Source organism: Cinclus cinclus, chromosome 5 (genome assembly GCF_963662255.1).
Source record: "Cinclus cinclus chromosome 5, bCinCin1.1, whole genome shotgun sequence".
NCBI classification, from domain to species: Eukaryota; Metazoa; Chordata; class Aves; order Passeriformes; family Cinclidae; genus Cinclus; species Cinclus cinclus.
Window position 1 is genome coordinate 73,876,863 of NC_085050.1, and position 19,801 is coordinate 73,896,663.

Sequence of the window (19,801 nt, forward strand, 5' to 3'; positions counted from 1 at the left end):
TTTTTTGGGGGATTCATAGTCCATCAAGTGGTTCTCTCCAGTGCCCTGGGCTTGCAGCTACAGTGCTTGGAAGGCTGTGCCGTTCTGGGAGGTGGGTCACTTGTGGAGTGGGTCGGCTCTTGCTGCAGGTCCGCCTGGTCTTGAAGATCTGGAATGAACAGGGAGCAGACATGTGTAAGTGGCCCAGGAATCAAGGAATTCTCAGAGAAAGTTGGCAGTGAAAGTGTTGCTAGGTGCAGAAGTTTATTCGGGACACAGATAAGCGTGCTCAAATTACCCGTTGTATGGCAGAGGATCAGCAATGCCAGAAAGCCAGATCTGGTGTTTGAAAGACAATTAGCATGTGGATGGATAGCTGTCTAGTAGCAAAATTGGGGAAAATTGAGGGTTGGCAGGGTGTATGTGAGTAGACAGGTCACAGGGAAATAATTGCACTTGAACCTGTTTCTCTGGCTTAGTGGAGAGGGACACAAGGCTATTTCCCTGGCCAAGGTCATGTGAAGCTGAGAGCCTGTCTTGGCAGCAGGCTTCAAATTAGAAAGAAACTATCCTTTAGGCTGTTGTTGGGCTTTCCTAACGGTAGCTTTACGCTGAACTTTATTAGGAGGAGCTTTCCACGGGGACTGTCAAGCCAGTGTGTAACTGTGCTGTGATGGAGGCAGTCAAATTGGCCTTGGAACCCCTGTTAGGACTCACAGCTCCAAGGCTTCGTGTCTTCAAATACTGTCCTCCTGAACCCAGGATTATGTTGAGTTGTTGAGGGAGTTCCTGAATACCTAACTGTCCACATTGTTTTAGGCTCATGAGAATGACTAGGATGTGTTGGTTTACACATTATTTCATAATTCATTTCAGGTTTTGAAATGTACAGAAAAAAACAGATGTAGATACTGTATCTGAAAATATACTTTTTAGATAGGTGTTACCTTAATCAAAACGTTTTGAGTGTTTATTTGTCTGAATGGAAATGACAAATGAGTCACTTCTAAAGAGCCGAGTTTTAATGGATTTGTAAGGAGCCATTTATAGTGTAGTAGCTGCCATTCCTGGTTCAGCTTTTACAGATGTGATTAGTGGCTGCTGTGTGTTACTTTGGAGGTAAAATCCTTCTGTGCTGCAAGTTCTCTACTGTTTGTTTGAGATTTGAATAAATAGTCGAGGGATTCTCTGCTTGGAGAAACAACATCTGGTGCTTTTGTATGTTTCAAAAAATGTGTATGATTTTAAGAAAAGGTATTGCCTCTATATATATAACATGTGTAACTTTATTCAGAATATCTTTATTAATATGCTTTTAGACTGTCTCCACAAAATGGCTCTTGGAAGTCTGAAAGATGGTAAAGTTGCTGAAAGATTCTTTCAGACTTATTTTGTTCTACCTGAGTAAGCAAATAGGGTACTTGGAATTCTGACAGCTCTACTGTTTCCTGGTTCGAGTTTCAGGAATGTAACATGATAAAGTGTAAATGGCATGTTGAAGCCTGTGAAATCAGTCAAGGTTGACCTTAAATACAAGAAGGAAAAAGCCAAACACATTTGGCTGATGTAGAATTTCATTAAAAACAAACTGATGAAATAACTAGCCCAGAAGAAAGCCCAAATCCTCGCTGGTTAGCTGATACTAAGATCCCAAAAGTGCATAGTTAAGGTGACAGAAATACGGTTCAAGGGAAGGAAGGTAAGAACGGTGTGCTAACTTTTAAAGGAGTTTAATTCTGCTAAGTATCTATTAGTTTATAGTTTATATAACTGTAGGTGCTGTAGAAAGGCTTGTTACTAGGCATTCAAGGGGGAAGTGTAACGTGGCTGTCCTTTGAGGGTTTTAAACTTGGAGTGACTTCAGTGGAAATACAAGACTGAAAGAGTGGAAATACAAGACTGAAAGAGATGAAGCTGCTTTTTGTGCTGAACACCAGACAGCAGCCGAGTCCCACACAGCCCGGTGGGATGGGGGAGAGAGCAGCAAGGGGAGCAGTGAGAAAACCCCTGAGCTGATTCAGGTCGGACACGTCACCTGGTCGGGTCCTGCTCAGGGTTGTGCCACTTGACTCTTGGAGGAAGGGATTTTTATAGCGGTGCTCTTTACTGATGGAGAACCATTGAAGGTCAGGGATCTGCTCCTTGCCAAAGCAGGACCGGGGCCGCTTTTTCAGTCCCTGGGATTCAACGGTTGGCTCATGTCGCCACCTAACGGCAAGAGCAGCACTCGGCTGAGGATTTCGCTGTTCTTCGCTGCGTTCCACTGATGGTGTAGTCATGTCTACTCAGGCTACGTCGGAGCACTTGTCAGGGAAACTTGAAATCTGCACTTTTGGCCTCTTTCTTGTCAGAGAGAATTTGAAGGCTGTAAAACTGGTTTAAAAAGATTATTACCTTCTAATCATGCGTCTTTTGCTTTACCTGACTATTGCTTTCTCTTTTTGGTGCTTAAAATATATACTGGCACTTAAAAACCAGTATTGTGAAGCAAGTACAAAAAGTCTCCTGCTAACGAAGGTGTGCACATCACTCTGGTGGGATCCCCCGGGCTGGAGCCTTCTTGGATCATTTCAGTCCCAGCTGCAGTTCGGTGTTAAGAACTTGAGCTGTTAAGAGTGGGTGTCCTGTGAATTTTTAGCAAGGCTCTATGTAAACTAGGGCGAGGCTGTTGAATTAAACTTGACAGTAATACTGCTTTGGCAGCCTAGCATATAATTTGATTAAATGAGAATTGAGTTAAAAAATAATAAGTACTTAATCTTCAGGAGAAATTCTTTAATAAAACTTAGCTTCTTGATTGGCAGTCATTATGTACTTGTTTGCTGAAGCACATGAGACTTGCATCAAATGAGGTGCGTTATACTTGATAAGCACAACTTGCGGATGCTGCTGAGTACCATGAAATGTGTGCATTTCAATTGTCTGCCCGGTTGTCCAAATAGTTGATCATTTTAATTTACACATTGGTGTCCTGTTGGTGTACCTGAGCTCCTGCCTTGGTAGAGAGTTCCTGTAGTGTTGGTTGGCTTTGGATCAGACAGCTTTTAAGGAAAGCAGGGATTTACATGAGCTCTCCTGTGAGGCACATTTCCTGTAGCTGTGGGAAAGCTGTGCATGCGAGCCTTGAGGTGATGCCAGCCTCCTTGAGCAGCTGGTAGGACTAACAGGAGTCAGCAGAAGCAGCTGTGTTGTTTCACTTGGGTTTCCTGAGCATTGGGAAGTGCTTTTCTGTGTACTTGGTTGTTTGACTTGTGTATTTCCTGCGTCCCTGATTCTTCTCTACCAGTGAAGAGAGAAGAAAAACCCTCATACGGGGAAGTGGGCTTGACTGTGTGTTTCCCAGTTCATGCCACTGAGGATGTTCCTAGTGGGACTGATTGTAAGAGAATGCTTAATTCTACTTTGCCCATTCAGTGTGGGTTAAATCAAAACGCTTCTCTAGGACTGGTTGCTTGCCCTGTCTGGGGCTCCAGGGAGGCTACTGAGGCTAACCTGAAAAGTCGCATGACTTCTTCAGTGCCTCAGGACTTTTTCTAAATAATTTATTTTTTATATGTTAGAATGTCTGTTTAGGGAATTAGTGTACCTTCCCTTGATTCAGGTGTTTGAATGAGTGCTTCAGGGTTGATATCTTGTTACATAGCTGTTCTGTGCTTTATGCATTCGTTTGAATGTGAAAATGCTTTTCTAATGCTTTCAGGTAATCTTGTAAGAAAATAGTAAGGCTTTAACTGTTTGGTCATGAATACTTGGTTTGAGAGAAATGGGTTGAGGTAGCAAATAGTGAACTCCTGAAGTGTTTGTTACTGGTCGATCAGTGACCCACGTAGTCCTGGCTGCTGGTCCTTGGAATGTAGTGATGTTGGCTAGAGGAATACCAAGGAACTCAGGAACTCAGCTGCTTGTTTTTGCCCTCGTGTTCTGCAGGTGGCTTCTCCACGGTGTTCCTGGTGCGCACCTCCAGCGGGACTCGCTGCGCGCTGAAGCGAATGTGTGTGAATAACGTGCCAGACCTCAACGTCTGCAAGAGAGAAATCACCATTATGGTAAGGAGGCCGTGGTCTGGAACTGGAGAACGTGTCAGTTGGTAGTGTACACGCACCAAATGCCTCTCCAGTATCTCTAGACACCTCTTGCTTTTGATCCTGTGGTCCTGGTTTTCCCCCAGTACTTACGGAAACTTGTGCTGGCTTTAGGGTTGATGCATGATTGATTTCTCAAGTAATTATTCAAATATGTATTTGATAGCTCAAATGAAATGTGCATGTTCCATTGGGTCAGTATGTCTGGTTCTGAAGCAAAAAGGAATTTCTTCCAGTGCTGCAGTGGCAACTGCAAGTTGCTCTTTTTTTTCTCGATCTTGAAGTGTAAAATACATTTCTTTTTCAGAAAGAGTTATCTGGGCACAAGAACATTGTGAGCTATTTGGACTGTGCTGTCAACTCACTAAGTGATAACGTGTGGGAGGTGCTCATCCTCATGGAGTACTGTCGAGGTAGGAGTCATTGCCTAGGTTTCCACAGGAAAATGTTTGCACTATCACCTGTGGTTTTACTTCAAACTGTTCCCTCAATATAAGAGGTTAACACACACGTGTCACAGCCGGAATCCAGGTGGTTTGTTTCACTTTTCTGTTGGTACTGCTGCCTAGGCCTTGAGCAATATGTAAAAGTTTCACAGAGCTTTGTAATTAAATATGGTTACAAACAGGGAAATTAATTCTCTACCCATGAAGTGCAGTTGTTCTCTTCTGCTGGTGGTGCTAAGCAGCATGTGCCTGGAATTAACTCAGTAGAAAAGATGAGCAGAATTTGCACCACTCTTCTCCCTGTTTTAGTTTTGTTTTAGCTGACAACGCTGAACAAGCTTTACCTGACAAGTGATTTGCTGCAAATCGGTGTAGTATAGTTAAGGTCGGTAGTGCTGTCAAACAAGATGTTAGCCCTGTGAACAAGTTGCTAGTTCCTGCTTGACAAAGTGTAACTTTGTTTAAAACCATACCTAAGTCAGGGATTGTCTGTTTTGGGGGTCTTTTCTCCCTAGGTCCCATATGTATGGAATACATTTGCCATTGAGTTGAACTTGTCAAGTTTATCTCAAGTTCAGGGAGACTGGATGCTGGCCTCCTAGTATGAGATGGTGGTTAACCCGAGTAATTGGTGATGCTGGAACAAGTGCTGCAAGTACAAAGTCAATACTTGGAGCCTAGGAAGAAGCCATGCCATGGTTTGTACTCCTCCATGAATATGTGGAGCTGAGGTGTATGTGGGTTATATTTGCAGTAGAAGCGGTGAGCATTACAGCTTTAGCAATCTGTGCCATAAGGAGCTAAAGACAGCCTTAATGTATGTTTTGGGCAAAGGAATAAGGAGAACTTGAAAATTAATGGTCATGTTTTTGGCCCTTTACCTCGTTTGTGATGGGTGAATTTCTGGACCTCTGTGGGATCTCAGTTTGCATTCCCTGTTGGCAGTACTCTATCCCTAATTGTCCTGTTAAATAGCGCTGTGGAAGTGACTTGACAGATCTTGACAGTGATCTTTAGCTTTCTTGTCCTTGATCACTTGACATGCTCACCAAGGCCCTGCTGCAACTCTGCAGGAATCCTGCTTCATCTCTGTGTGCAGTGAGCATTGTGGTAGGAAGAGCTTAGTGGTGTCTGGTAAAATTACTGCAAGAAACAGGCAAGTATTGATTCCCAGTTTTAAAAGAGACCTATGAAAAGGGAAAGGGAGGTTGTCTTCCTTGGAGGATGGGTATAGGGCTTTATACGCCTCCTTCTCTGGCTCCCCTTGCTTTGTCCTTTGTCTCCCAGAGAGACAGAGAGGGTGTCTAGAGAATGAAGTCATGAACTCAGTGGGTTGTCGGAGTTTGGGCTGTGGATCCTAATGCGAGAGCGGGTTTTGAGGTGACGTATTGGTGTGATGGATGCTTTTTTGTGTTCGCAGCAGTTGGTTTCAAACATATTTCAGCCCTAGGGACTGGATTGTTTTCATTTGAGCCAATAGTTTTTCTATTTAGGATGATACAAGAATGTGCGGTGGGAAAACCAAGTTCGTTTAGTTCAAATACAATAACTGTGGAAAACTTTCTTGCATTGTATTTGTGGACTTAATGCATGTAACTAAGTCTTCATTTCTGTACGTGATAGAAATTACTTGAAAGAAATTTCTCCTGTTTCTTTAGCGGGGCAAGTTGTGAACCAGATGAACCAGCGTCTGCAGACGGGCTTCACCGAGTCAGAAGTCATGAGAATATTTTGTGACACCTGTGAAGCTGTTGCTCGGTTGCATCAGTGCAAAACACCTATAGTTCACCGGGATCTGAAGGTATGACCCTCACTGTAAGAAAATCCTACCTAAAAGCAGTGATCTGCTTGAAGAGGATGGAGGATATAGGAGAGGTCTCTCTGAGACAGGTTTCTAGTTGGGAGCTTGCTGTTGATGGAACTATAAACAGGCATTAGCTATAGGACACCATTTACTGCTAAAACAAAATTTAGCTGTCGATTTTTCAGCTCGCTTCCTGTTTGTGTGTGGGTACGTGGAGCAATGCTTAACCTGGAAATGAATGCTTTTATATTAACCTACTTTTTGTATGTTGGTTTTCTTTCAAGGTGGAGAATCTACTGTTAAATGATAACGGCAACTACGTTCTCTGTGATTTTGGCAGTGCCACTAACAAATACCTGAACCCTCAAAAAGATGGTGTTAATATGGTTGAAGAAGAAATTAAAAAGTAAGTTTGCTTTTAGGTAATGGGTCATAAGCAATGACTGTGCTGCTCCATGTATTGTAGAGTGGTGCGCATGTGTTATTAGTGAGTTGACATTAATGGCTGATCTTGAAATAGTTTTTTGCATAAATATAGTAAAAAACTGGAACTACTTGATAAGATTTCCTCCATTTATTCTCAGATTTTTTTTTTCCCCCAAAACTGAGGTTCTTAGAAATAAAACTGTTGGGGAAAAGCATGCTGTTGCAGAAGTAAATTGTTCAAAAAAATGTGTCTGTCTCCTGGCCATTTTAAGAGTTAGATATTTTTAATTTGTGCTGTTTTAATGCTGCTGAACCAGTGCTTGCTAAGATATCAAGATGTGATGTAAATAAGCACTGCAATGGATTTATGTGGAGTGTCATTTGCAGAGTATGGTCCGTGTTCCTTCTCCTAATGCTGATGAGAAATATATTTTAACACCCTCTTGAAAACTTGTACTATCTTGGTCTTACCCTCCTGGGCTAACTACTGCAGAGGGGTAAAGACAGGCTGCTTGTTTTCAAGTAGTGAAACGATATAGACTTTGTCCAGCTCTGAAGTATTTGAACTACCCGGTGAGCAGTTGTTCTAGGGTGTTAGTGCTTTGAAATATGCGCTCTGCATGTTTCAGTGTGAGACAGGGAGAGCCCTTGTGGGACTGGGCCGTTACTCCCCCCCAGGTGATGATGCGCAGTCGGTCTGGCAGAGTCTGTGCTTTGGTAGAATAACACTAAAAGCAATTTTTACCTGACTTGATACTTACTCTTGTGTATGATAATTCACATTGCTGCTCCAGGTGTTATTTGTGATGCTACAAACGCAGTAATGACTTGGATCATGCAAGACAATTCCAGGCACGTGTCTGAAACTTGTGTGATGGGTGTGTACATGGATTGGGAAAACACCCTCTCAGTTCTGAGGCAAGATTTTTATCTATGTTCTCTCTATTTTATGTTGCTAGGTACACTACTCTATCATACAGAGCTCCTGAGATGATCAACCTATATGGAGGAAAGCCAATTACTACCAAGGCAGATATCTGGGTAAGCAAAAAATTGGGTAGTATGATAGATGGGACAGGTTAAGGAAGGGGGGATTAAAACCAGCCTTGACTGACTGAAGAAGTAATTACTGGAAAATGAAATACATTGGGCAGCTATAGAAAACAGAGCAGTAGAGATGTCTTGGGTAGTTACATTTTGTAAATATAATGAATCTTAGGTATGTTTTTTTTTTTTAATTTAAAGGAAAGGGGGGTAGGATTTAAAACATCTCTTCTTCTTATGTTGGCTCTAGTTTTGGCTTGATAGCTCCCAGTGATTACTTAGGGAAACCTGTTGCCATCGTGATGAAGAAAGGTATTTTTATTAGTTGATGTGCAGAGAAGAATAAAATAGCAAATTTAGTGCAGAGAGTAGTGATACCCGTGGGTGATACGACACTGGGAATGCAGCTCTTGGTGTGCTCTGGTCTTGTACTTGGTCAGCTAGAGGAATCAGTGGAAGAGCAAGTGTCATTAGAGCTGCCGTTGATCTGTAAGCTTGTCACATCAGCGCTGTTCCCAACTGCGGCTGCCACGCAGCATGCGAACACGCGCTGTAGCCAGGGTGCAGCGTCTTGGTGTGCTGCCCTGAGGCAGCAAGGGCTTGCTCTCATCCCCTCACAGGGCTGTGTTTCTTTTACAGGCGCTGGGCTGCTTGCTGTATAAGCTGTGCTTCTTTTCGCTCCCCTTTGGAGAAAGCCAGGTCGCCATTTGCGACGGAAGCTTTACTATCCCGGACGGCTCGCGGTACTCGCCCAGCGTTCACTGCTTGATAAGTACGTACGCAGGCACTGGAGCGGCTCCGTGGCCTCAGAGCCAGCCCAGCCCGGCAGGTGCTGCTCAGCACTGTTGCTCTGAGGACCTGCCGCACACAGCTGTGCCTCTCAACTCCCCAAGAGGGTTGTGCAAGCTCAGGGGACCTTGTGCTTTCTGTGGGACTCACAGATGATTTTTTTTCCTTAGGTGTCCATAAATCCCAAAGGAATAGCAGGAAGGCCAGGAGTGCTTCTATTAATTATGTAGCTCTATTTATTGATACTTCTTGCCGTTAAGTGTGTGTTTTCTGTGGAATGTTGCGCTGTTGTCAGTCTTCTGTGTCCAAGTTGGACAGTTGTGCATAGCTAAATTTCAAGCGCAGCTTTAGCATAGCAACATCAGTATGCTGAGATTAATTGCTCTGGGGACAGTTTTAATAGTAGTTGCATGATGTATACTTGAAAAAAATCCAGAAAATTTTGTGCGACCCAAGTGTCAGACATGAGCTCTGGCAGAAGTTTGGAAGCACGAGGTATACAAAGGAAAATACTGGACAAGAAGCAACTGTGAGGCTTCTGATTGGTCTGTTACCCAGGCACAGAGATGTGGGAGCTAATATTGGCTGGAATCATCAGTGTTGTCTTTGTTTTCAACCTAGGGTAAATTCATTTGGAAGAATGAGATGGACAGCATATAAAAAATTCAAAAGGTTTGAGTAGTAGGTCTTATAAGTTGAAATTAGGGATGTGCTGACCATGTAGTTTATGGTTTTATATAATAAGCAATATCAAATCCAAAGCACTTCTTGGAGTGCACATTCTTAATAGAGAAACAGCAGTTATAGTAGTAAGCACTTGCCTTCTGCCAGTACTGACAAAATGAGATGTATTTTCCAATTACTTAAATACTTTTCTCTGTCCCAGTATTACTTTTTTTCTTTCTTTAGAAAAGTATGGGTTTTAGTCCTTTCTCCTAAGTCTGAATGCAGTTTTTTTTAATTCTATGACTGGCTGTGTCATGATGAGCAATACTGACATGGAATACATGTGGGTGAGGCAGAATGTCCTTACATATACTTCCTTTCTTTCAGTTTGGAGTGGAAGTCATAAAAAGCTGCACTTGGTCATTAGAGGTATTACAGGGACTGTGGCTTCATCTCTGCTCTTTTACAAGGCAGGGGCTGGGGAGGAACAAGCTGAACATGCCCCACCCCACGAATTTAGCGTTTCAGAATCGAGTGGGAGGAGTCGCTTGAGTGCATGTTCTCCTTCTGTGTCACAGTGCTGCAGCTGAGTGCTGCAATCTGTTATTTTGTCAAGTCTGTTAAAAATTAATCTTGTGCAAAATTCTAACGTGTGTCTGAAATAATTTTTTTCAACCTGTGGAGGATTTTCTGTCAATTGATGTCTAAGGTTGGCTGTTCGGGTGAGCATTTATGCAAGTGTAGTTCACTTCGCTCGTCAAAAGTGACAAGTTTTTTTTTTTCATTGTATGTTCATTTACTTTATAGCAGAACCTACTTTTAGAGACTTAGTATTTTTTAGAAAGTGTATTTTATTGTTTATTTAGTTTCTCTGATTATCTAGTCAAGATTGCCTGTGTGTACTGTGTTATATTGGAAGGAGAATCAAGTAACTGTGTGTACTGTGTTATATTGGAAGGAGAATCAAGTAACTGTTTTCTTGGAAAAACACCTTTTAAAAGACCTTTTAATTTGGCAAGCAAATGTTTGAGAGGGAACATCAGGAATTGTGTGTGTTGTCAGGGAAGGATCCTTTCATTCATGAAACTGTATTTTTTTATGTGCAAAATTGTTCATAATCAATGAAACCTACAGACAGAAGCCTTAGCATGATGCAGTAAGATATGTGAATCCCATTTAGCTACACTGATTTTTGTATTTCTCCCATAAAATGTTAGTGCAGTGAGTTGATTTGGTTTTCTCCCTGCAGTTAGAAATTGCTACTTGAGTTTAGCTCACTTTGGCACAGCTGAACGTCAGCATATCGAGCAGCATACGTATTTTAAAGTTGTTTTTGACCCTATAAACTATTTGGCTTGCCAAAAAATATTTTAAAAAATCCCCCGACCCCAAGATGACAGTGTAAATGACTCCTGTGATGCTAAGGTGATTTGGTGGAACTGTAGGATTTTTTCCTTGCTGCTAGCATACTGTCTCGACGGGCTATTTGTGATCTAGCATGATAAGATTTACCAATTTTTGCAGGATATATGCTTGAACCAGATCAAGAGCGGAGACCTGATATCTTTCAAGTATCTTACTTTGCCTTTAAAATTGCCAAAAAGGAGTGTCCCGTGTCTAATATTAATGTAAGTACTCTTGACTCCCTTCTGTGTTCTCAGTGTGTTATGTAGGTGGTATTGAGAAGTCTGTCCCATAAGCTGAGAGATCACATCAGTTCTGTCATTTGCCTAGTTCCTGAATGTAACACAGAGCAGAGAACTAGTCAAGCTGATGTTGTGTACATGCAATATGAGCGCTGTATAAACACAATATGTTCTAAGTTTTGCAGGCATAGCTTTGTGTAATGTGTTGATACCCTACCAATACCTGGCTCAGGAGTTCAGCCATTTCTAATCTCTTAATGCAATCAGAATGAAATACACAGATATTAACCTTGTTGACAATAGAAGCTTGGGCTCAGAGGTCAGTAGCTTCAGAGATAAAACTGCTTCTGCAATGCAATGAAATCTGGGGTCCTTGAGCTAATGCTAACTATTATGAAGTGGTTCTCAAGACAAGTGTCAAGCAAAATCCATCTCAAAACTGAGTTTGCAACAGTTATCGGTTGTAGTCACCTCTCTTCAGAGACCTACAAGTGAATTTTCTGAGATCCCTTTGAGTTCCCTTTTTTTCCTTTATCATTGTGGAAGGAGGTGCTCAGTAAATTTGAGTACTGCCTTTTGGGAACGGACTAGAAGCAGCAAGTCTTTAAGTACTTGATAATGAACTGTCTCTGTTATTTGTGACCTGATTTGGATTTGCATTTGTCATGGGCATTTGTCATTAGAGAGGATGGATTTCCTCCTTTGCCCCAAACTGCCATATTCCTTGTAGAACAGAGCCTAGGTGATGTGGGAGTCATTCAAGAATGTGATTGAGGTGGGTAGGGGTAAGGCAAAAGCCCATCAAAGCTTTGGTGCTGTGTGGTTTTCTGGAATTTGTGTTCTGGTGGAACAGCAGAGTGCTAAAAACAGCTTTCTCCAAAGACTGGGCTTTCCTTTAGGGCTTGAGGCTGAGGTAAGCGTGTGTGCAGTCACCCAGTGGTGCTTGGAGAACAGGTTGTACTATGTTGTTGATAGCTGGCATCATAAATGAAGTGAAGCAGTTGACAAAAGAGTGAGACCAGTCAGGTTCTGCTTCACTTCTGCAACACTTTGAGAGGATATTGAGGTGCTGTTGAGATAAACTCCTTTTCATGTACATCTGTGAGTTCTGCATGAAGCTTTTTAATGTGCAGGTCTTGAATCCAGGTTTGAATTCCTCTTCAGTATGTAAAGAATTCTTTTCTCTCAGGATTTTGGTTTTTTAATTTATTCGCATTTGTTTTTCCTAAGAATTCTTCTATCCCTTCAAGTCTTCCTGAACCCATGACAGCTAGTGAGGCAGCTGCTAGAAAAAGCCAAATAAAAGCAAGGTGAGCAGAGGATGTGACTTCTTCTTCTTTCTCCTAATGTTGTCAAGCTACGTGTTTATTTAAAATCTGTTTTCATACGCTGGTTAATAAATGAAATATTACCTCAGTAGAAGCCATTAGAGAAACTGTGTTTCTAAGAGCTTCAAGTCTGTTTGGATTCTACTCCTTTGATTTTTTTCAATATATCGAGAGTCTAGAGAGAGAAACTGATATTTTGAAGGTAAATGGGTTTCATTTGTTTTTGCCACATTGAAAATGTTCTGGACAAAATATTCCCTTTTATCCTGTTAATAAAAGCATCCCCAAAACTTCGGTAATTCCTCTCCCCACTCCTGATTTCTGCTATGATCTAGTGTGTATGCACTTAAGGCTGATGCTGGATAAATCCTTTACGCTTTGATTCCTTGTTTATGGAATTTATCTGGGTTTGAATCCATCAGCATGTTTGACTTGGATACTTAAACATTCAGCTGTAATTATCAGATCCATTCATAAAAGACGTGGAACAAAACTACAAGAAATTAGTAGAAGTATAAATAATTTGACCTAGCACACAATATTTTCCTTTGTCTTATTTCTTGTACATATGAGCAGGAGTGCTGTTTCTAGTCGTAGAGTTGTGGACTCAAGCACAGGACTGGAGTTTTAGGAAACTAAGATGCTTAGATGCAGTGCAGAAGTAGAGCAGCACATGATGAAGACATAAATTGGCTGTTAAGAGATGTACTAGTGTCAAATTTCAAGTAGAAATAGTTGTCTTTTCACCAAGTGTCTTATATGGGAAAAATTGCCCTTTCAGAATAACAGATGCTGTTGGACCAACAGAAACCTCAATTGCACCACGACAAAGACCAAAGGCCAATTCAAGCACGGCCCCTTCCCGTGTGCTGACGATCCACAGCTCAGCAGCTCCCATCAAAGTACAAGTTCCTGGGGAATTTGCTCATCGTGGGCAAAAAGGTAACTTAAAATCTAAGGATGGACCAAAACAAAGAAGCGGCTGTGCCTCTATTCTTCCTCTTCTCTACTAGAGATAACATTTAAAACTCAGTTTTATCAGCATTATTTTTTTTATATACCAAAAACCAGATCTTCATTTCTGCAAGACGCTAAATGTTTGAGTTGTAAATTCGAGTTGTCACAAAAACAAAATGCACCTTGACAAGTTGCAAGTGTTTTTTCTTTGTTCATAACACTGGTTTTTGAATGAACTTGCCCACCGCAGACAGAAGTTCATGCTTGTTTTGACTTGTGAATAAGTCACAAGAAGTACAGAGCCCTTCTGTATCAGACTGAGTTTTTTGGTAGTAGGAAAAATACTCTCTTGTGCCTCAAGGAGTCATGACATAGCACCAATATGTTGGTGGTATTTGAAGGCTGGAATCATATCACTGCTTTCATGACTGATAGATTCATTCCACATGGCACTGTGGGTGCAGGAGGAATTAGGGGAGACTCAGTCAAGTGAAATGGGATTTTGAAAAATCCTTGTTCTTTTTCTCCTTCAGAAAGAATTATGGCTTGGATAGATATTCACTTAAATAGTTGACATTTATGCCTAGAGCACTTTTTAATTTAATTTTGTGCTGTTATGTGTCTGCTGCAGAAAAGGAAGAGTAGTTTCAGGGACAGTGTTGGCCAAGTCTCAAAAGGCCGCTGAGAATGTTTGTATCCCCGGTCTAAGTAGTTTTTACTAGATGGGATCCGCGTAACATCCAGCTTGACAAGCTTTTTCTGTTAGGAGAAGGAACAGGTCATTCATGGGCTCTTTGGAATATAAAACACATTGTGCAAGAGAGAAATTTATGGTGGCACCTGTCTCTTAAATGGTGCAAAAGCAATTGAATGGCAGAATTCATCAGGTGTTCTGTTTAAGGGAGTTTGATGGATGAGGTAACAGTTTCCATAGGGAAAAAAGTTGATAATATGTCCGTGTTGAATGCTCACACGAGCTATATGCTTTGAGCTAAGGGTTTGAGATTCTGCAGTGTGTAACTTAAGTGTTAGTAAAGCAGAAGTCTGGAGCCCAGCTTGCTGTCATGAGACCAGAGGAAGCTCCTAGGGTTTTGCACATAGAAATGGTTCATTTGCAGGCCTGGAATTACTTTGAAAGAAGTCAGCTTGGTATCTACCAGGTGTCGTGGTTGCCAGAATGGGAGGAAAAGCTGACAGTGTCAGCTAGAGGGAGAGCTGCGGCTGAAGCTGAGCAGTCGGATGTCAGTAGTGTTGTCTGTCGCAGGAACCGCGCGACCAGGGAACGGACAAGACATCTCACAGTCCCAAGGGACCGCCCCGCAGCAGCACAGGGTCCTGCAGCAGCTGCAGCAGGGAGACTGGAGACTGCAGCAGCTGCACCACTTGCAGCACCAGCCCGCCATGCAGGATGCTTATATCCAGCAGGTACAGGCAGATCTGTTAGACAAGAGTCTGAGGCTTATTCTGTGTGTTAATAACCCTTGGAATCATGTGCCAGTTCCACACTTCGACTGTTGCTGCCTGGACTTCTCCAGCTAAAAGAACTCCTGTCCCTTCTTACTATGGCTTTGTCCCTTCATTGGTCCTGGAATGGTTGTCCTATAGGGTTGCTTGCCTTGTGCTGTGTTCTTGCAGTTTGACCCTGAATTCCATCTTGCTTTGCACTGCTGCTGTGTGACTTCAGGGCTTTACCCTTGTGTAAATGAGCTTAGGATAAATGTTAGGAGTGATTATGTTGTGCTTGCAGTAGATGGTTGTATGTGCACCAGTGCTGAGTATGTAGTCTGACTTTTTTGTTGCTGTTGTAGTTTGTTTGTTTGCTTGGTTTTTTGCTTGCTTTTTTTTTGTGTGGGGGGGAGGGGTTGTGGTTCTCTTTGGTTAAGAATTGGCTGGGGAGTGGGGGAAGGAAGAAGCTTCCTAGCGGTGTGGTTGAAGTGCAGTGACTGGATTGCAAGCTGGTTCTTGATTATATGCTGGTGTCTTAATTGAAGAATGCTGTGGAGTCATAAGATAGTGAGAAGCATTAATTAAAGTACCTGCTTATTTCTGAGGGGGCATCATTACTTTTAAAAGCTATTTTTTGTCTTTGCAGTATCACCAGGCAGTGCACCAGCAGATGGTTCAGCAGCAGCTGTTGCTGCAATCTGTGTACCAGCAGCAGCCTGCCCAGTCACAGTATCCTGCCATGGTATGTCAGAGATGGTGCAGTCTTAAAATATGGCCTGTGCTTGTAAATCTCTAGTATAGATGCGGTAAGAGGAGTGTCTGGCTGGTTGTACTGAGCTGTGGACATACTAAATAGTGTGCGGTTTGGCATCTAAAATAGTATTTAGTTGGCGGGAAGTTAATCCAAACTTGCTTGTCTGGAATTGCACTTGTGTATTAATAATAGCTTGGGATCTATGCCAAGTTGCATAAGAAGGTCCGTGCACATTTGAAATAGACTTGATTGATGTTTGCTGTGCTAGCCCCAGTGGCAGATAGGTGTTACATGATAAAGTGACTGAAGACAGTGATGTCTAATTCTCACTTGAAAAGCAATGGAGTTAACTGCCATAGCCTGTCTTTTAAAGATCAGGAGAAATTGTACTGAAATCTTGTACTGAGATGTGAGAGTAGAGTACGATGAGAAGGCACTTAGCAGTGCTGCAGCAGCATATGCTTGGGTTGTGATGATGACAAACTTGTGAGTGGCAGTATGCTGGAAAAGAAGAGCAGTCTCAGTGACCTGTTGGAGCAGTTAAACTTCTCTGTGCCCTTGTGTTCTGGAGAGTGGTGGGGGTGTGCTTGGCTGCAAGAGTGTTCTGGTAACAGTGCCCTGATTTCCCCAGGTGCAGCAGTACCAGCAGGCTCTCCTGCAGCAGCAGGTGCTGGCTCAGCAGCAGGCACAGCAGGTGCAGTCTCCTGAATATCTCACTTCTCCTCAAGACTTTGCACCAGCCTTAATCTCCTACCCCAGGTCTCTCCCAGTGCGTGGTGGAACAGTGGCAGATCCTCCCTACCCTACAAACAGGTGAGAAGTGTGGCTCAGCTGAGACTGGGGGTTACTCCTGGCTTAGCTTACTAATCGTGGTCAGCATTGCCAAATCCTTTTCTTACAAGTTAATTGCGTTGATAGTAAGAGATGACTTAGAGCAGTTGGGCAGTGGGTGTTTGGTGGTAAAGGATGTTTTGGGAAGCTAAGTGAGGCATTTAAACACATGAGCCTGGTACAATTTCTTAAAGTATCTGTTTTCCAGTGTTTCTTGTTCATGGACTTGCTCCAGGAACTGACTGCTAACCACTTGGCTTGGGGTGGTCAATAGCCTGTGTTGAATGTGATTATGTGCATCTAAAAGGAGTTTCACACACCCTGTTAAGAGCAGCTTTGTAGTCGGCCCTGATGTGCTATGGCTGCTAGCTCCTGTGCTCAGAGGTGTGGCCTCAGTATGTAACATGACTGTTCACAAAAGCAGTGGTCCTGGGACCTGCCTTTGCTTAATAAATGGTAATAAATGACAACTTCTGCATTAATTGTTCTGAACAACAGTGCGTGTAGTAAAAATCCCCTTCCTTTCTGATTTAAAAACACAATCATCTACAGATTTGTCCAGTTTCACTGATGTTAGAAAGCAGGTTATATAATTGTATAGGTTCCTATTAGGCTTCTTTTGAATTTGCCGTGAGATTTTTTGGGATGAGCTCTTAAGGCATGTGTGCTGCTTGTGTGTAGGATTTGGTATAATGAAGTGTCTCTCAGATTTTAACCCTGATTACCAATCTTGTCATGTTTGTCTTTATTTGCTTCCTTGAACTGACTCCCCAGGTCAGGTATTCCTGATGCTGAAGTGATTGCCAGTTACCCAAAGCAGAGCATCAGTAACCCACCTGATATGTCAGGTTGGAACCCGTTTGGAGAGGACAATTTTTCCAAGTTGACAGAGGAGGAGCTGCTGGACAGAGAGTTTGACCTGCTAAGATCAAGTAAGGGACACTTGAAGGCTTACTTTGCTTCCCAGTAAGTGAGGGCTCTGTGGTTGCTCAGCAGTTCCAACACCTGCTTGTCCAAGGACTCCGCAGGCTGTGTACAGAACCTTCTTTCTGAGCATTTGAGGGCACAGTTGGGCCTGTCTTCTTTCCTTTTCCTGTTTGAAAACATGTGCAGTAGCAACTCATCGTCTGAAACTGGTATTTAGTGGCTGAATTACTGCAGAAATGGTAGCACCTTAGCTCTTCTACGCTGCTTGTGTCACCTTCATTGCCAAGAGGCTCTCAACAGCACAGGTATGTTATCAGATGGGAAGAGAATTTTGGCTGCTTGCTTTATTCCTTTCCAGCTTTTTTTTTCTTGCACACCGGAGCAGAAGATTCTGTGGGTCTGATACGTCCTTTGAAAATGCCTGAAAGAAAATGGATCTCTTACATTATGTTAATGTACTGTACTTTTTGAGTGGCTACATGTAAGGGCTGGTTTGTTGTACTGATATGGCAAGAGTTGAATAAACTTCTTCCTCGTGAAGTCAGTTATCTCCATGGTTTTTACTTGGAATTACTTTCTGTTCTTAATTGCTGAACACATGCTTGTTAGTTGCTCTTGCTATAACTGGTTTTGTTGAGATCTGATTTTTTTAGTGGGACTTGGAAGATGTGACAGTGTTAAAAACCAGATTGTATATGCTTGGCTGTCTATCAGCAAGCTTCTTGCAATTAGAAGTGCAGTAAATTTAAAATTTGAGTAACTGAAAAAATATTTGTGCCTTTAGTTGAGTGTTTTCTTATTGGATGTGCATGTTAGCTGTTAATCCTTCAGGAAAATGGCTGGGTGGGTTTGTTTGTGAACTAACAACTCTGGTTGTTAGTGTTCCTTTGTATGCTGTGGGGATCAAATCAAATCCTGTTTTTGAGATGGGAATATAGCCTGCACACATTTTACAGTCAGATGTCTCACTGGTAGCTGGGAAAAATGGCTTATGTGCTAGCTGAAATGAAGCATTCCTTCCAAGTCCAAGTTAAGGATTTGATTCACCAGTGGAATTGCGTCTTTGTGAACGTGCTCCTTCCAAATGCGGCCCCTAGTCCTTTGGAATAATGCAGTCGTGAATACGGAGCAGGTCAGGTTGTGCCCGAGGTCAGCACACCACCACCCACTTCCAGAATCTGGGACTGCTGGGCTGCTGGCAGTACTTACCTAAGTTGGTCAAGATGGATTTGGTTAAGCCACGAGTTTTGAACAAATGTGAGGACCAAAGAAGATGATAACCAAGGTACATTTTAGGCTCAGCACTTCAAGGCAATTCAGTACACAGGAGAGCTGGGTGTGATAACACACTTGATATGCTGTATTTGAAAAGTCAAGTAAACCCAACAGCACAGCTCTGCTTACAGTAGTAGGCAGCATTAGGGGTTTTAGGCACTCGGGAAGAGAAAATGCAGAAATGGCTCCAGATTAGTCCCTTGCCAGCAGCACTCTAGATGGCAGCCTTGTCTGTATGGATGGGCTGCCTTACAGTTGCACTGAGCTCCTGGGCTTGGTGTCCGTTCAGAGGAGGGGCAGCACTGGTGGTTTGTGTCTGTGTGTGCATGGAGGTACACGTGTCACAGCCTTCAGAGACCTTTTCATTTGGCCTTTTGATCCCGAGGTGGTGTGCTAAAGACCATATGAGTGTACTTGGCAGTGCTAGTGCCTTTGCTGCAGTCAGAGCAGAAATAATTATACCTGATGTTGTCGACTGCTACTTTCTAAGACTCGGCTGGAATAGTGAGAGATCAGGAGATTGATTGGGAAATTAAGTCTGGTACCTATGAAATTGTCTTTAACTGTGTAAGACTTAGTGGAATTTCCTCAGATGTGTAGTAAGTTTGTAGGCTGAGTTCTCTTTAGATGTAGGCTATCTCCTATGAGTTAAAAAGGCTGTTGAGCACTAAGTAACTTTTTTGTCATCTAGAGAAAAGAGAATTGAAGGTGCAGATTTGATAAGTGGTTCTGTTTTTGTTACTAAAGCCAGCTGCTGTCCTGTACTTTAGAACTCGCATACCGTGGTGTGTACGTTTGTGGTGCTGACTATAGTCTTCAAAACTAGTGTTCTTTATCTTCCCAGAAGCCTAGTTTGTGGTGTTGAGCTGATGGTTTTTACGTAAATTGAAGATGTTTTTAAATCTGGCACGTGTTTTTAAAGCTTAGGTGTTTCTGAGAGTAACACCTAGAAAGTATACCAAGCCGTTGTTAGGGGAGGAAGATGTTACCACTGTCTGTCAGGCTGGCGTGACCATCAGATCTCCTGTGTTGAGGGGCTTCATGTCAGTGTGTGCAGTGATGGGTTCTGCTGGGGTGATTAGTCACTTCTCTTGTAAAGAGGGATCCGATTCCTAGGACAGAATACATTGCTCATACTTGGGGAGTGTTTTCCTAGTACAATGATGCTGATTGCAGTAAAAGGTAGTGTGCAATTGGATGCATTTCTGAACCAACCACGTTTGTGAGGAGCTGTGGCACAGAGTGACAGATGGGAGCTCCTGGCTCTTGTTGGTTCTCTTGTTGGTGTTGCTGTGATCACCAGTTAGTTAAGGGCCAGAAGCGACATCTGATGCTCCATTTCTGACAACATAGTCAAGAAGTGTATTTCTTAAACAGCTCCTGTAACCACTTACTGATCTG

General features: G+C 42.6%; 1 protein-coding gene across 1 annotated transcript in view; it reads left to right on the forward strand.

The window, feature by feature from the left end:
- BMP2K (BMP2 inducible kinase) overlaps nt 1-19,801 on the forward strand; it is a 46,508-nt gene that overhangs the window by 13,905 nt on the left and 12,802 nt on the right. The window contains exons 2-14 of the mRNA XM_062493213.1: nt 3,907-4,025; nt 4,369-4,474; nt 6,166-6,308; nt 6,596-6,717; nt 7,697-7,778; nt 8,421-8,553; nt 10,761-10,864; nt 12,113-12,192; nt 12,992-13,152; nt 14,432-14,592; nt 15,260-15,355; nt 15,999-16,180; nt 16,973-17,130. Of these exons, the coding sequence (XP_062349197.1) occupies nt 3,907-4,025; nt 4,369-4,474; nt 6,166-6,308; nt 6,596-6,717; nt 7,697-7,778; nt 8,421-8,553; nt 10,761-10,864; nt 12,113-12,192; nt 12,992-13,152; nt 14,432-14,592; nt 15,260-15,355; nt 15,999-16,180; nt 16,973-17,130 (1,647 nt within the window). The remainder of the gene's footprint in view (nt 1-3,906; nt 4,026-4,368; nt 4,475-6,165; nt 6,309-6,595; nt 6,718-7,696; nt 7,779-8,420; nt 8,554-10,760; nt 10,865-12,112; nt 12,193-12,991; nt 13,153-14,431; nt 14,593-15,259; nt 15,356-15,998; nt 16,181-16,972; nt 17,131-19,801) is intronic.